General features: G+C 37.5%; 1 protein-coding gene across 1 annotated transcript in view; it reads right to left on the minus strand.

Annotated features, from left to right (window-relative positions):
• jam3b (junctional adhesion molecule 3b) overlaps positions 1-16,500 on the minus strand; it is a 32,793-nt gene extending 16,293 nt beyond the window's left edge. Inside the window, exon 1 of the mRNA XM_084137457.1 lies at positions 16,362-16,500. Coding sequence (XP_083993583.1) covers positions 16,362-16,410 — 49 coding nt within the window. The 5' untranslated portion in view covers positions 16,411-16,500. The remainder of the gene's footprint in view (positions 1-16,361) is intronic.
• Between the last annotated feature and the right edge of the window lie 433 nt (positions 16,501-16,933).

The following is a 16,933-nucleotide window of genomic DNA, read 5'->3' on the forward strand; positions in this document are numbered from 1 at the left end:
ACATAATATTTAGGCTGTGCTTATCTCCTCCGTCAGCGATAAAAGGCCCTAATTTAGCTCACCAAATTGTTTTCGGCTGATTGGAGGATCACGTATTCCGCGTGAGGCGGCTCCAACCCAAAATCTGTAAATCGTGTCGCACTCAGTTCCAGAATTAGCCGCTCACTGCTTTCAGCACAGATGGCGTCATCGCCGCTCGCTGCAAATGCCTCGCATACTAGCACAAGCACACTGACCTCTTCCATAATCCTAATTAATTTCTGCCAGAGCCTTCTTCAAGAGCAGTGGCAGCACAAGCGTACGCTTTGAAACGTAAAGAGAAACCTTCTCTTCTCGTGACATTAAACAATATGAGATGGTGACGTTTCTGGATTTCTGATGACGTCTTCACAATGATGGATTAGAGCATGAAATGCACACAAGCGTCATTGCAGCGGTGCTCCAGTCCTCGTGGACATTAACTCGTATATTCTCTCTGCTGCTCGAGCCTTAAAAGGTCCCAGTGCAGCATCTATTGTTGAGTGCGTGAATTGTGTAGCAAAGCAATGAGGTACTGACAGCTGAATAATACCACCCCACTGTCGCTGGAGACTTGTTGATTTAACAGGGATATGCTCATAATCCTTTTCACTTCCTGTTGAATAGAAATGCCCCAGGATGCAGCGGGGCAGGTGAAAACAGCACCCTGGGGGTGACTCTTTTTGAGAGGGAATATTGTTGCGTTTTACAACTTCTCTGTGGAATCACACATTAATAAACATTTCGTGGAAAAAGTTTTTTTCTGTAGATTTAAAAAGGATTTCTTTTGGAAATGTGATTTATTTTAACACACAATAATCTAAAGGTGATGATACACAGGGCAACTTTTTGAGCAATGTTGCCGTCAACAGGCAACCAGATGAGACACAGGGCCCACGACCGATCTAAATTATCCAGATAGAAATTTATTGGCCATTTTCAAAGGGAAAGTGCTCAAGCAACAATCGCTCGGCAAGATTGCCCAGCAACATTGCTCAAAAAGTTGCCCCGTGTATCACCACCTTAACACAAAAGTAAAAAAAAAAAAAGTTATATCATACTAAACATAAGATATATCTAATGTAATCTAATCTAAATGTATAAAACAAAATACAAGCAACACAATGGAGTTGTCAGTCTATATTGGAGAGAACCAAGCTCTCACTGAACAGTGACTAAACCATCAGCAGGAAGCCTATAAACGGCATAATAGATCCGGTCGCAGCATTCATTCCTCTCTTCAAGATACAATCAGTGCTAAAACAGCAAGCCAAGCAAAAACCCCTGAACTCTCATTGTCTATTGTACAGCGCTGGCCCCCCATAGCATCTCTCATTAATTGTCTTTTGTTTGCACTCTTGTACAAAAGCCATGTTGTGTAGCGCTACTCGCAGTTCTGAACAGTTGTTGCTTCTCTTTGGAGTAGGCTTAAAAATCTTTACCTCTGCCACATGCATTTGTTATAAAATAGGTTGCATTTAAAAATGAAATCAATGTTTATTGGCTTAAGCATAACGTTAGTTTATTAGTAACTGTGGATTGATTTCCTGTCATCATATACTGTATTTACAATATAGGGAATTCTAGAAAATGACAAGTAAAATGAGAATCATTTATTAGCTATCTTAATGTATAAAATGCATTATAGTATTATCTTTTTTTAAATATCTGAGTGCTTATTCATTTATTTGTTGCAATTTTTTTTAATTAATTTAGTTTTCTCTTTAAATCAAATTTGAATAAAATCTAAAAATAAAAAAAATAGTTATATGGTGTTATATAAGTACAATCTGCAAAAAGGTATGTTCCTACATGGCCATTTCTCTCTTTTCATTTGCAAATGTACACTACAAATACAGGCCGCATTCACTTCTGGCTCTGTAGCAATGCCATAAAACATGCCTTGGCTTTGCTGAAATACCAGTGATGTACTAGCACAGAGAATTTTAAATCAGGACCACAAACCCAATCAATCCATGAACACAGTTCTGCAAATACTCTAGCTGGTTCTGCAAGCCTTTTGTTTGGGAAATGGCCAAACTAATAAACCTTGAGGTTTTCAGCCACACTAAAAAGCAGCAAAAACTAGGCCTATATCTGCAGAAATGAATTAACATAACTGCATACTAAACCACGTAACAGCAGACACGAGTACTCGGGTCATCTTGTAACAGTCTTCCGGGCTTTTGTATCTCAAAAGGGCCTCTAATGTAAACGAGAGAGGGTTTATTCTCAGGATGATTTATACTGTATTTAACAGACTCGCCTGTTTGAGAAAGGCTTTTGGACCTGTTTTGAGGGACTGTAATTCACTGCTACTTTGATGTCAAATTGTATCCTCATGCCAGATCCACAGATGTAACGCAGGCCAGCCAGGCACGAGGGTCACTGAGAATGTGTGATGGTCTGAGACAGCAGACAACAGGTGAGTCAGTGTTTGGACAGACACTGCAGGTGAGAGGTTAACCAGGAAAAGCTACTTTAAGGCATGGATCGACTTTCTACTACTGTTGCAACTTTCCCTGTTTGCTGATTACAAGGGATAGTTCAGTCAAAAATGTTGTTTCAAACCTGTATGGCTATATATATATTAGGGCTGGGACGATACACCTATCTCCCGATTCGATACTATCGCGATACTTGTGTGCCGATACAATAGCCTATGTATTGCATTTTTTTTGAAGAATTGCGATTCTACAAGTATTGCGATTCGATATTGCAATATATTGCAATTTTTTTAACACTAGACCATCAGGAAAAGTTAAATCATACACTTACACAGACTATACATGATGTATAAGATGAGTCATATTTACAAAAACAAATCATCACATCTTTCTGACTTTTATTTCAGAAGCATCATACAGTACTACATTCTCTTAAATAAATGATTCAATAACAAATAAAACATTTTAACAGTCACTTGTCCCCACTTAGTGGCGAAACAATGTAATGGATAAATGCGTTATTTTAAGCACCAAGTTTCTATCAAAAGCTGATTTTGATCGCTATCGTAGACATCAGTGTTCATATTTAAACTTTAAACTTTTATCCAAGTACTTCTATGATCATTTTAACTATTGCATCACAGAAATAATGATACTATGAGGTTGAAAAAACTGTGAAGCTGTTTCATGACAACTCTCTCCGGGTCAGCGGCAGCGCCAACACAGCTTTGAATTAAATGATTTTGTCAAAGTTTAATAGACAGACGAATTGAAAGATCGCGTGGGTGTTTGAATCGAGATCACAGTCTTTTTAAAGATGAATTGTGCAGCTCCACTGTCTTATCTCTCTCTCAGCAAATGAGTAGCGCGAGGGCTTTTCAGTGCTTTCAGTCTCTTCTATGCGTCCTCTTGGGATATTACGTCACTCAACACTCATAGATAAAGACACATTTCATCCTCTGTTGGAACGAAAGTGGCCAACTTCTGTCAACCTCATCTACAAGCAGGGACAAAAATAAAGCAATTGAATTTGAATTAATATCGATGCTGGAGTAAAAAAATCGATTTTAGAATAAAAAAATAAATTAAAAAACACGATTTTTTCTCCCAGCCCTGAAAGATTTCTTTTTATTATCAATGTTGAACACAGTGCTACTTATAACAATAATATTTTATGGACATTGTGATATATTTTCAAAGAGAACAGCATTTATTTTAAATAGAACATTATTGTAACATTATAAATGCCTTTACTGTAACTTGATTTATATAATGCATCCTAGCTGAATAAAAGTATTATTATTATTATTTATATATTACTCATTCCAATGATCCCTATGAATGGTAGTGTATAATTAGAAAATATATTTTAAAAAAACTAAACAATAAAAAGGAATAAATTTAATTATATTTAAGTGAATAAACTTACATTTCAATCTGTTTCTCACATAAAACACAAAGGATTCAGAAGACAAGAGATGTTTGTTTTTGTGGCCTTTTGATGCGTTAAATCTCAAATCTCCATTCATTGAACTGCATGAAACAATTAGCAGAAGATTCTTCAAAATATCTTCTTTTGTTTCACATATATAATATATTATACATAAAATATAAACAAACATAAAATATTCATATAAATTCCATTATAAACCAGCCTGTACTGAGAATCTTTATGCATAAACATCCTCAATTTCATTTGCTAGACTGATCATTCCTCAGAGACTAGAACAAATTAAAACACTGAGATTTTTGCATAAATCTACAAAATATACTTATGCTTCACCTAAAAAAAGGCTGAGGAATTTAAAGAGAGCGAGTTAGGCTGAAACAACAAATGTTCACAAAGGCATGCCTCAGACTTGAATAGTTCGCATACGCCGTCTAAGTGGCCAGAGAGGGAATGTTGCAGTAAAACAGGTGGGGTGAGAGTGGGGGGTTCACGGCTCGGGACACACACCATCTGAGCACCACGTAAGGAGTGACCTCCCCAAAGGAACCACTTCATCACCTGCTCATGAAGATCCCCTACTTGTTTGGGAAACGCTTTTCTCCTGCTCACTCGGCGAAAATGTGGAGCATTCGATGCCCATCCGCTGCCCGGTCATCTAAAACAAATGTGGACATTCCAGTGGGCCGTGGGAGGATGCAAAAGGCTGACATCTTGATGCAACTACAGGAAAGCACATGATATCATGTGGCTGTAGCAGCGTAGCGAGGGTGTGCACATATATTCCGTCAGATTCTGTTGCTCTTTTCCCCATTTGCAGATTTGCCAGAAGCGTTAACACTTGCAAAAACAAACGCAGCATATTTCAAATCATAAAATGTTCTTGGTTTGCCACAGAGGCAACATTAAAACTTGGACAGAGCTCTCACAATCCTTCATGATTTACCAACAGTGACATTTCAACTGCGTTGGCGCTTCTTCAAGGCCCAGGAGGCTGCACTGATTAAGGTTGGAGATTAAACACACATCTGATGCTAGCATGCTTGGTTTTAAAAACAAATAATAAAAGAACCGTGCTTACAAGTGGAGCTTAAGCCAGAAGTATTCAAATAAAGTGAAACCAGTTAAATCTCCATCCTTTTATGAAACAACCTGAGACTTATCGGAAAGTAGGGCTGGGCATTGATACACATTTCCTGATTCAATTCCGATTAATTTGGGTTTATTTCAGTTACAATGTCCATTTAAAAGGTAATGGTAATGTGAGGTAATGGTAACTTGATGTTGATTCAGTGAGTTCATTCAGTTTGTGAGGTTTTTTTTAATGATTCATTAAAATGACCAGCTCAAAAGAGTTACACTGGTTGTTCAGCATTTTTTTGATTCACTGAACCAGTTCATAAGTATCATTAGTTTGTGTTATTGCGTGGAGCACAACAGAAGATGTTTCAATTACTACCATGCAGTTTTTGTCTGATCACATTTGATTTGGAGTGCAAACTGAGGTAGAATATGACTTGTTTTGCTGTGGGCCTGCAGATTCAGCAAAAAAAGTGGAGCAGGAAACACTGGCATAGAGTAAAAGATTGATTTAAAGACTCAAATTGAGGATTCAACTGTTCTTATCACAATTATCATCATCAAACATCATATTTCAAGCTAATCCACAAATCTGGAGCAGAGAAAACTACACAAACACAAACTCCACCTTCACTGTTAGGATTTATACACGCTGCATACATTTTGCATCGGTTGATCCAGATGTGCATGCCTGCCAATTTTTAATGTCCTGACTGACGGCATTATGCTTATCTGCTTTAAGCCTTTGCTGCCCAGAGAGAATACAATGTAAACTCACTAATGAGGGTAGTTTTACGAGGGGAATAGTATTTCCTCAACTGCTGAAAATATCTCCCACTTTGTCAACTCTATTGCCGTCATTTCGGAATCTCCAATTTGCATAGCAGTAGATGTAATTAACCCCACCCATGATAAGTTTAACATATGCGATCTCTACTTATGATAGACAACTGCACTGCATTTTCCTGAAATGTGGCCAGCTCAAACATCCAGCATTGAGAGGATACGGATATGAGAGCTTTAATGCTTTACCCTACATTTTCTACCTCAGATTTGGAGATTCCATCACACTGATGGTCTTCAAGCTAGTCCATATATTCTCCCCCAACCATAGGATGTTGCCCACAGACATATGAGGAGTGATCTTGAGTGGTGCTGATAAGAAATAAAGCTGCATGGTTGCCCATTTCTGCATGAATGACTGTAGCAGAGACTTTATTTCACTGTACGTCTGCGGCAGTTTCATCCGCTCAAACAGGAAATTCCATGAATGTGCACAGAACCATAAGATCAGTGCAGGGGAGAAAGAAAAAGAGCCTTCCCTCAACTTTGGGGAAAACTTTTACTTTTGAGGAGTGCAATGGCTATATAGGCCCCGTACTTTCAAGGGACCACGCTAAAAGGCATTATTTGCGTGTCTTCTTGGGTCTTATTTTTGCCATAAATTATTTGTCTCTTTTCTTTCTCTTCTGTTTTATGTTTTTAATATTTCAAGAACCTACACATCAGTGTTGTTTTTGTTCTTCAATACACAGAACAACAAAGGGAAGCTGTAATTTAAGGTACAGCACAACACGGCCTCAGACAATAGTGGCTTCCAGCCTCTTTGAGAGCAGTGCTGTCAATTTTAACACAATAAACCTGACTAATCCACAGTTAGTGCACTGCATCATAGACTTTTAAACTTGTTAAAATCTTAATGAACTCCTTTATAAAAAATAATAATAATTTCCGAAACATTGTGGTAAACAAGAGAAGAAAATGCAAAGCAAATGAAAGAAGAAAAAAGGAGAAAATAAGTGTCCCTTGAGTTCAAAGGCAAATGGTTGAAACTAACATCAGTATAATTGCAAATTAGAAATATTCTGTCCTCTAAAGAGACAATTTATGCAAAAAACAATCCAATTTAATACTTTTAGAAGACAGAAATGATCAAAGGGCATTAGGAAAAAATTGCTACAGCCAATCATTACTTGTTATGAGAACATCCCCCAGGCCAGGAACACTCTCAGAGCTTTGACAATGAACAGAACAAATACAACAGATTTAATGTTAGACTGTTAATGTAGAGCAATAATGCTAGCAAATACACATCACACTTTTCAGTGTATGTCGAATACTAAATGGATGTAAACAAAATTATAATCCAGAGCCAAAAGGACCTTGCCCGACCACTGCTATTTGATACTGGAACATGAAACTATATTCAATATTTTGATAGCCTATAAAGGTAGAGAATATGGAAAACATCCAATTTCCTTATCTGTAATCTTACACTCAAATTAAATTTTTACATTAGAGCTACACGATTAATCGCTAAAAGATCTCAATCCAAACACCCACCTGATTTCATTCCTAATGACAATTTGACTATGTCATTTAAACCTTTGAAGTACGATCTCAAATAAAGATTGTATCATTACATTGTTAAAATAGTAGGTGGCGACAAATGAATGTTAAAAATGTATTTGTCATTGACTCATTCATTCAAGAGATTAATTCAAAAACGCTGATTCATCCAGTAAGGAAATATAAATAAAGTCATTGAATCACTCAAACAGATTTTTAAAAATAATAATTCAAATGAATTAAATATATTTTCAGAACCTCTAGTAAATGTTATTTTGTTTAGTTGTCTATTCAGAATCATGGGAGAATAGTGCAGCTCCATTTTACATCAAATCAAAGTTATACAAAGCTTCAACTTTACATTCCCTCTGCATTTGTCTTTGCACTCTGCTTTGCTGTGATGTTCCGGAAAACATCAATAACAGCAGCATCTTTTCCACTTGGGTTGGTAACAGTAAGATCTTTTAATTACATCCAGCGTTCTGGCATTGTTTTCGTATCTCTGCACGTTATTAGGACGTCTTAAGTCTCAGCAAATCTTCTTAAAGGCTACTGACTGATTAGTTTCCTTCAGGAAGCGTCTCATGCGGACTATCTTAGCGACTCCTTTTAAGGTCATCTTGGTAAACGCTGATAACGTTTACCAAGGCAAATCTCTTGATAAGGCAAATCTCTGAGATAATGTGTTCGCCTTGGGACCCCCCTAACAAACTGTGTGTATAACGGTCACATATCTCAGCTTTTTGCCATGATACTTAGGCTATAGAACCGTTAGGGTTAGAAAATGAATTGCAAAATAGGTTTCCATTAAATATCACTCAACACAAAATATATAGAAGAATGTTCCAACAATTTCCCCCTCAATAAAAGTAAATGGGGTCTAAAATAACAGTCAATTGAACCCCATTGACATTCACCGTGTGGAAAAGACAAACTTTTCTGTGTTTTACAGAAGAAAGAAAATCATACAGGTTAGGAATGAATGTGAGTGAATGATGACAATATTTGAGTGATCTATCCCTTTAATTTACTCATTAATTGGAAACCACTAGGCTATACTAAAATTCCCAAGTCTTTTGCGTTGGCCTACAAATTGACACTATGACTGAACTGCATTATTGTTAGCAAAATGTTTACTGCTTAACAGCCTTATCTATAAAACAACCAGTCAAAACAAACCTATTTGCCTATTAAATATACTGTACATACATAGGCTTAAATACGACACACCTCAGGGCCATCAGGCAGAATGATCTTGACCACTGTCTGGCTTAATGACAAATATCCCAGGCACTTGTTCAGGGCACGCTCACTAAACCACAGCAGCTGTACTCAGCGCGTACTATCACAAAGTTCACTTAAAGGGTCGGTTCACCCAAAAATGAAAATTATCCCATCATTTACTCACCCTCAAGCCATCCTAGGTGTTTATGACTTTCTTCTTTATATTAAAAAATATCATTGCTCTTCCCAGTTTTATAATAGGAGTGAACTGTACCCTAGATTTTGAAGCCCAAAAAAGCACATCCATCCATCATAAAAGTAATCCATACGGCTCCAGGAGGTTAATAAAGGCCTTCTGAAGTGAAGCGATGCATTTTTGTTAGAAAACTATAAAAAAAATTAACTTTATAAACTATAATCACTGGCTTCCGGTATTCAGGTAACGGGCGTACAAAAGTCGAGTTCCGGTCAAAGAATGACCTCTGACCCGACGCATGATGTAGGATGTAGGCGTAGCGTAAGCTTAGGTAAAAATAAGACACCTCTCGAGGTAATAACAAATAGGGCCGAGCAACACATTTTAAGCTCCTCTTCTCTTATATTGAAATCCTCCGACATTTCTCTTTAAAAATTCTCGTTTTAGACTCTTTAGATTCTAATTCGAGACTGGTGTTTTGTTTTGGTCTATCCTCTGTGCTTCTGCGTTCGTAAATACGTCATGCGTCAAGTCAGAGGTTACCGGAAGCTAGTGATCATAGTTTATAAAGTTATAAATACAGATTTTTTCTTACAAAAATGCATTGCTTCACTTCAGAAGGCATTTAATAACCCCCTAGAGCCGTATGGATTACGTTTATGATGGTTGGATGCGTTTTTTTGGGCTTCAACATTTTAGTACCATTCATTCTCATTATAAAGCTGGGAAGAGCCAGGATATTTTTAAATATAACTTTGATTATGTTTGGCTGAAAGAAGAAAGTCATATACACCTAGGATGGCTTGAGGGCGAGCAAATTATGGGATACATTTTGGGTCAACTTAACCTTTATGTTCTGAGGCCACTGGAGGAATCAAAATTTTCAAATCACAGACAAGCCATTAAACTCGTATTTAAGAGTATTTCAGGTAACTTGCTTTTTTCCCCTCTGATTTTGCCCAACTGCCCTGTGTAATGTCTATTGGGGAGCTACAACGATGGTTATCTGACTCAAATAAAGACTTTTAAGTTCTATATTATTAATCTAAAAATAAAGAAGCTCAGATTTAATAGTTTTTTCTGAATCAGATGGCATCTTGAAATCGATCTAATACATATATGGTTTTAATAAGAGGGTCAAGCTCAGCTTTAAGGGTTGCCTGGTTTTCAAATTCTTCCCTGCTAACTTAGCAAGTAAGTGAGAGAAGCGTTAAGAGGTGGCCTTAACGCCGGCCCGCCAGATGGTCTGGCCGCAATCTGTCAGTACAATCTGACCAGTCGGCTAAACACACACAACAAATCTGGTGCTAATGGTGGATTTTAAGCCAGAGAGGAGTCACACTCCAAATAAGATTCTCATTAAGGTTGCTCCGTTTCTGTTCCCTTAACTTATCAACTGCTAATCATTCTTTGATAGGCAACAGCACATACGATAAAGCTCAGAGGCAGTGGGGCACTATTTTAAGCAAGGTATTTTGCAGCTATTGGTCTTTAAAATATATAGGCTAGGCGCTACAAATGGAAATAGTTAAAAAATTATATGAAATAGGCTATGGTAATTCATTTTCTCTTTTCTGGTGAACAGCCGTGCGAACCCAATGAAAAAGTGAGCCGTCGAGCAGGTGATAAATTGTCTCTATGATTGACTGTCTGGGGGTCTGACTTGAGTCGTAAAAATGACAAAGTGTAATTCGATGGAGAGATAATAAATCCAAATGGATGAGCTGTTTGTTGATGGAGCTTTGTATCGTGTATCTGAGTTTCTTGTACAGCCAGACATCATCTCCCTCGTTCACAACACTAACCTCAAAAAATGAGCTTCTACTTGTGTGAAAAATCTTCTCAGTATTTGGAAATGTCAAAGTCTGTCACGCTCATCATCTTATTCCTTCAAAACCTCTGCTGGAACCGTCAAGAAATACATTTGCGGGTCTTTTTTTATCACCACGTCGGAGTCATCTGTTCTTCATAGCAGTCGCTTTAGAACTTGATATCTGCTGCGAGGGATTCAAATCATCATCACCAAGGTGAATCATGGGAGTTCTATCTGTCAACATTTGTACTTGTGATGGGAATTTCAAACACTAGGTGTGCAAATGGCAGATGTTTGAACTCAATGAAGATGACATTTCTCTCCATTACACGAGATGAAGGTGTCATATCCCATTTGTTTTCTGTCCTTACACGTCATTAGAGGACTTTTAAAACTGTGAGATGCAGGGCAATGAAATGAAAAAGAGACATGCGTAGAGACGCGTTATTTAAAAGTTAAACTCCTTTTAACTTGAGCTCTGCGTTTTTAGAATATTGTCTCATGCGACAGGCATATCAAAAGACGTGAGCACAATGGTCAAAGACGTCTGTCTAGTGCATGTTTATACGGAAAAACATGGAAAACACCTTATAGTTTGTATATGTAACTAATATGTAAAATCGACAGAAAATGTTATGATTAGAATTTTAATTAATACCATGTTAGTTCTGTTCAAACTATTTCTGTTGTATGCATTTCTGAGCTTATAATGAGGGCACACTGACATGGCTTGTTTCCATAGAGAGAGCAGCATTTGATTCCAGGGCTGTCAGATGATCTGTTGCATTTCTATATTTAGCAATAATAATTACCTTTGTGATTACATTAAAAATCAAGGTTCAATTTTAATTTCGCTCCAAACAATTATATTTGAAAATGAAAACTGAACTGGAAAGAAAAACTCGTTATATCAATCTCTGATATCGGCTAATAAGTAATTATTGGATGAAGCTGAGAGTATTCAACTGATTCACTCCAGAGCTATTCACCTACTCTAACAAGCAGCTGGCAAAGACACAGTTGAGGAAGACATTTGCACACGCATAATCCTTTCTTTTGAAAGCATGTGACAATATAGAGATCAATAGCCGCTTTCCGACCAAGTAGTTACAGGAACTTAGTTCTAGGAACTGTCCACTTCTAAACAGTTCTAAGAACTACTCTCCCCCAAACTCGGTTTTGCTGTTTGCGTTCGCACTGGCCAAGTGGCCATAGGAACTGGTAGGAGGGGTAAGGGAGTGACGCAGGCACGGTGACTTTTATTTTGACGGCGCGACGGACCTTTATTTTGGCGGCGCTGAGAACGCCAGAGCAAATAATGCTCGCATTCTCTGTGTTTATTAGTTAGCGATCTGTCTAACAGTACTGTTTAACATGTTATTAGATAGAACTGTTATAGAAAGTAGACAGTATATGAAAAAAAGGTTATTAGCCTATGCCGTGTGGTTGATGTCCAGTGTTGCTAGCTGGGCAGATAAACATAATCATGTTTGACTTGGTCCCCTCAAAGTTGCGTTGGATTTTCTCTTCAGCATAAAGGTTTAGAGACCCATCTATCACTGTTTTCCATGTTTTATAGTTAGTTTATGCAGTAAATATATAGGCTATAATCTGTGTGTTTACATTCTAGCCGTTTTAAAAATGGCGGGTGCTGGTGCTCCGCGTGCGTTCGGTCAATCAGCGTACACTAACGTCACAGATAGTTCCTATAGTGCTGGTTTAGACCCTACTCTGAAGTAGGACCTAAATTAGTTCCTCCAAATGGAGTTCCTAGAACTAAAATCATTCCTAGTTCCTGCGGTGCGAACACGCCGCCATCCGGGTACTTTAGCCAATAGTTCTAGGAACTGTGAAAAGGTTCCTCCGGTCGGAAAGCGGCTAATGACAGGAAATCATCTAAACAGTCTTCATTGTTCAAAAATGATCACCCAAACTTGGAACAAACACGGAAGAACTGTATCTTGAGTAAGGAAGTGGTTAAAAAAAACACTAATTATGTATTAAGATAATTGGGCTACATGAAGATTGTTTAAAAAAAAATATAATTCACTCAAAATTACTTCCTTCCTTCTATGGAAAAGAAAATTTGGGAATTGTTTCAGTGTGTGTGTTTTTGTTTTGTGTTTTTTTATCCACGCAATGAAAGTCAAAGGGTCCAGTGCTGTTTTGAACCACATTGTCTTTCATTGTAAAGACAAAAACAGCTGAAACATTCTTCAAAATATCTTCTTTTTGCTCCATAGAAGAAAGAAAGTCATACAGGTTTGGAACGACATGAAATAAAAATAAAAGTGGGGTCTGTCCTAATCCTGCTCCTTTGCATAGGCTCCAGGATATTCAGCCCTGCAGTCAGGAACTATTTTGATCAATGCCCATCTTACACATGCATGGAAGTCTTATTGACATGTAGGGAATGCGCATGCTTGCCATTCCTGAACTGGGAATCTGTTAGTTCTAGGCTTTCCCTTCCACATCTGTCACTGCTTACCAAAAAATACAAAGTAATAAAACCAGGATAAGCTTGGGAAAAAACACCTTTCATGTTTCTTTCAGAGATTTCATAGGGATTTCCAATTTCATGAGAAACTCTCAGATTTCCTTCTAACACTTTTAATGGTTTAATGGTTTTTAATGTTGAAAATGCAAAATGTTTCTTACTCAACTGACACTTTTATACGATCTTCACCTCTGTTATTACGCATATGAAGTGAATGAATTCTCGAGGCTTCTGTTGTGTGTGAGCATTCCACATTTGTTCTCAATGCCGAGTATATGTGGTGGGCTGAGTGGGACATATTTCAGCTCCGTGTCGGGGGGGTGGGGGGGATGGGGGTCCTCCATTCACTCGCACCCACAGCCGCTCAGCTGTTTCTTCACGTTACTCCGGGATACTCCGGCTGGTCGGCCGGACATGTGCCGTTCTCCTGTTGCTCAAAGACTCAGCATGTTTCATCCCAAAGCCTGCCTGTCATGGTACCCATGCGGATTACGCTGGGACCCCCCGTATGGAATTTTTCCCATCACTATACAGTGACAATAAACAGCCTTTACGAATACTAGATACTGTTCACAACATACTTTTCTCATGTGGTACCTTCCAACTAAAACGAACCTAAGCATGTGCGGAAGGGCAACGTGTCTTTGTCTGCAACAGCCCTAAGTAAAGCACACAGAGAACGGCTATCTTTTCTGAGCTTATTTCTCTCGGTCGCTTACTGAACACATCAAAAATGTCAGCCTGTAACTGATGGACATGCCCAGAAGCTCCAGTACGCTTTTCATGAACCCCCAGAAAGCAATTTGCTGGGAAGCAGCGGGTGGAAGAGAAAGGACACTCAGCCTTCAAGGGACAAGCTATCACTTTCACTGTTTTTCACTTTAAGCTGTATTAATCACATCTGAAGTATTAATCTCAACAACAGACAATTTTCAGCATTTTCATAGGCAACATAATGGTGAATATTATCTCAGAATATTGTTCCATGACACCACATTTCTTCAAAGTCCAAAGCATTCGGTGTGGACTAAAATGGAAGGCTGCCACTCGTCCAAGTATTCATCTAAAATATCTCAACCTTTGTACTATTCCTGAATCTATTTCATCCTATCCAGTAAAGCATAACTTGGCACCAAAAGTGCTGGCAAAAGACATCGGAGAGTTTCCACTCCACAAATGCACTCTAAACATAAGGTATAACAAACCACGGAGAAACTGCTTTTGGAGTCGGCCGACATTTTCATTTTACATTCAGCTGTAACTTTACTTTTAATAGAAATTTTATTGCACTGATTAATAAATTCTAGGAAACTCATACATTTTTTCTTAAAATCACACTTCACATTAGTATGCTGCATTGTATTTACACAAGTAGCCTAAACATGGAAAACATTTTTTTTACAAGTAATAAATGTAAACATGGCCAGCTACCTTTTTAATTTATAGTCAGTAAACTACTGACTACTGAATTTGCAGAATCTATTTGCAAACAGATTTCTTTTTTTTTCTTCTTATATTACAAATGAAACAAAATTAATAAATTAATTTCAATAAATGAGGGGATAAAAAGTCATAAGTTAACAGAAATTTAAAAAGAGAGAAATGGTGCATTTAGAGTTCATCACAACACAGATAACCAGCAGTATTTCCTGCTGTGGTCTCTAATTAAGCCAATCAGCGCACTTGATTAATCACAGGAGATGAGCAGTTTCAGCCTACAGTCCCTACAACTACAATTACAGTTAACCTTTAAAAGGGTCATCAAATGTTCATTTTATTAATCAAACAAAAGCAACTGAGATAAATAAAAAGGTGAAAAAACACGGTAACACTTTACAATAAGATTTCATTAGTTAACATGAACTATTAATGAACTGCACTTCTACAGTATTTATTCATTTTTGTTCATGTTAATTTCAACATTTACTAATACATTATTAAAATCAAAAGTTGCATTTGTTAACATTAGTTAATGCACTGTGAGTGTGAAGTAACATGAACAAAGAATGAACAACTGTATTTTTAACTAACATTAACAAAGATTAATACAGTAACAAATAGGCCTATATTGCTAATGGTTAGATAAGGATAGCCTACAATAAGGGTTCATTTGTTAATATTAGTTTATTAGTTGGTCTAATGTTAACAAATAATGTGGTCTTAATATTAACAAATGAACCCTTATTGTAAAGTGTTACCAAAAACACATATAGCCTAGCCTAAATAGCAAATTTAGAGAGTTTAGTCCTATGGCTCAAAACGACTTAACAAATATAAATGATCTATAAAGCGAAGCTACTGCTTATTTCCAGTCAACCGTAAGAAACGAAATCTTCATCTTCTGACTGAATAATTTAATTAAGCTATTGGTCTAGACTAAAAGTATTTAATTCAATTACAATCGACTGTTCAAACGATCCAGGACAAAAACATCCCACCTTTTTAAATTATTTCCCTGAGCTCAAAACATAAGACATAAGAAGTATATTGTGAATATTGAAGGCAATATGCTGTAAATGTTGATATCACTCGCAGCCTGTGTTAATGCCTGGCGCGCGCTGCCTGATCCCCTCTCTCGTGAACACTTGAGGCGGAAAACCGTTATCTCGCAATAAACATGCCCAGTTTCCATAGAAATAGTTTCCAATCGTTAAAACACACTCAAACCTAACACACACGCGACCGTTTTGAGAAAGCAAAATGAAAATCAACAACAACACTAACCACTCAGTCCAAATTTGTTTGCTTATTTCGTTTCAAAAACTTTTAAAGCGTGAACAAAGAACTGAGGATAATGATCCAGCGGAGCAAACACGCACGAAAACAGGTTTTATGGCATAATAAAGTCTGAGTTAAAAACAACAACAACAAAAGAAGTCTAATATTCCCGTAAACAACCAATGTAACCTGTAGAATAAGGCGAACGGGTTTTTTATGGTTAGTTGGACAAACACGCAGAGCGGGATGCGAGTGAGTCTCCAGCCCGCGATGAGAAACATTTCAGCGCGAGACAACTAAAACCTGAAGCTCGTGTCAAGAAACACGGCACATCCACCGCAAAATGTTACTTTTATCTCAGTTTAGATTCAACGTCCACATCTAACATCGCATCTAAAAGAGCTAACGGGTTAGCTCAATAGTTTAGTTGGCTTAAAGAGACAAGCACTTTAGTGAAAAAGGGAAGCTCATTGAAACACATTTCAAGAACTTCGATACATGATTCACCACAGTTTGTATCACTTTTGCTTCTTCTACAAAGAAAGTATAAATGTGCGGTGATGTGTACTCACATTGCATGGAAAGGAGAAGCAGAACGCAAGCCAGTGGTGTTAACGCCATCTTGGAGTCGATGAAATGTTCAGTTCAGCTGTACATGCGCAAAGTAAAGGGCTTTAGGAGAGGATGGAGCTCAGAGCTCAGCTCGCGCTCACCGAACGAAGTGAGAGAGAGGCACGTCGAGCTATTGTGAGGAGTTTCCATGACTACAAACAGCATCATCGTCATGAATTTGTAACATGTATTTATGGATTTTTTTTTTCATGCCACGCCAGTGAAGTTGCTTAAGTTCCAATAATACAAAAACTGCATTATATGGAGCATAATATTTACAAATTATCTAAGGATGGATCATGGACGTTTTTACAAACTTTGCAATTTTATATTACAATTTTATACATTTCGTAAATATTTCGATATTTCCATTGAACAAGCAAAGACTTGGTATAGGCTATAGGCCTATTTTAAATCATTATGTATCAATAATCATTTGTTGTGCTTTAAAGTAGGCTACACTTATTTTGTTGTGCTGCTGAATGACAGACTAAAAAGCACATGTAAAGTACTTGATTGTTCTGACTGTAGT

Source organism: Abramis brama (genome assembly GCF_963993115.1).
Source record: "Abramis brama genome assembly, chromosome: 15".
NCBI lineage: Eukaryota > Metazoa > Chordata > Actinopteri > Cypriniformes > Leuciscidae > Abramis > Abramis brama.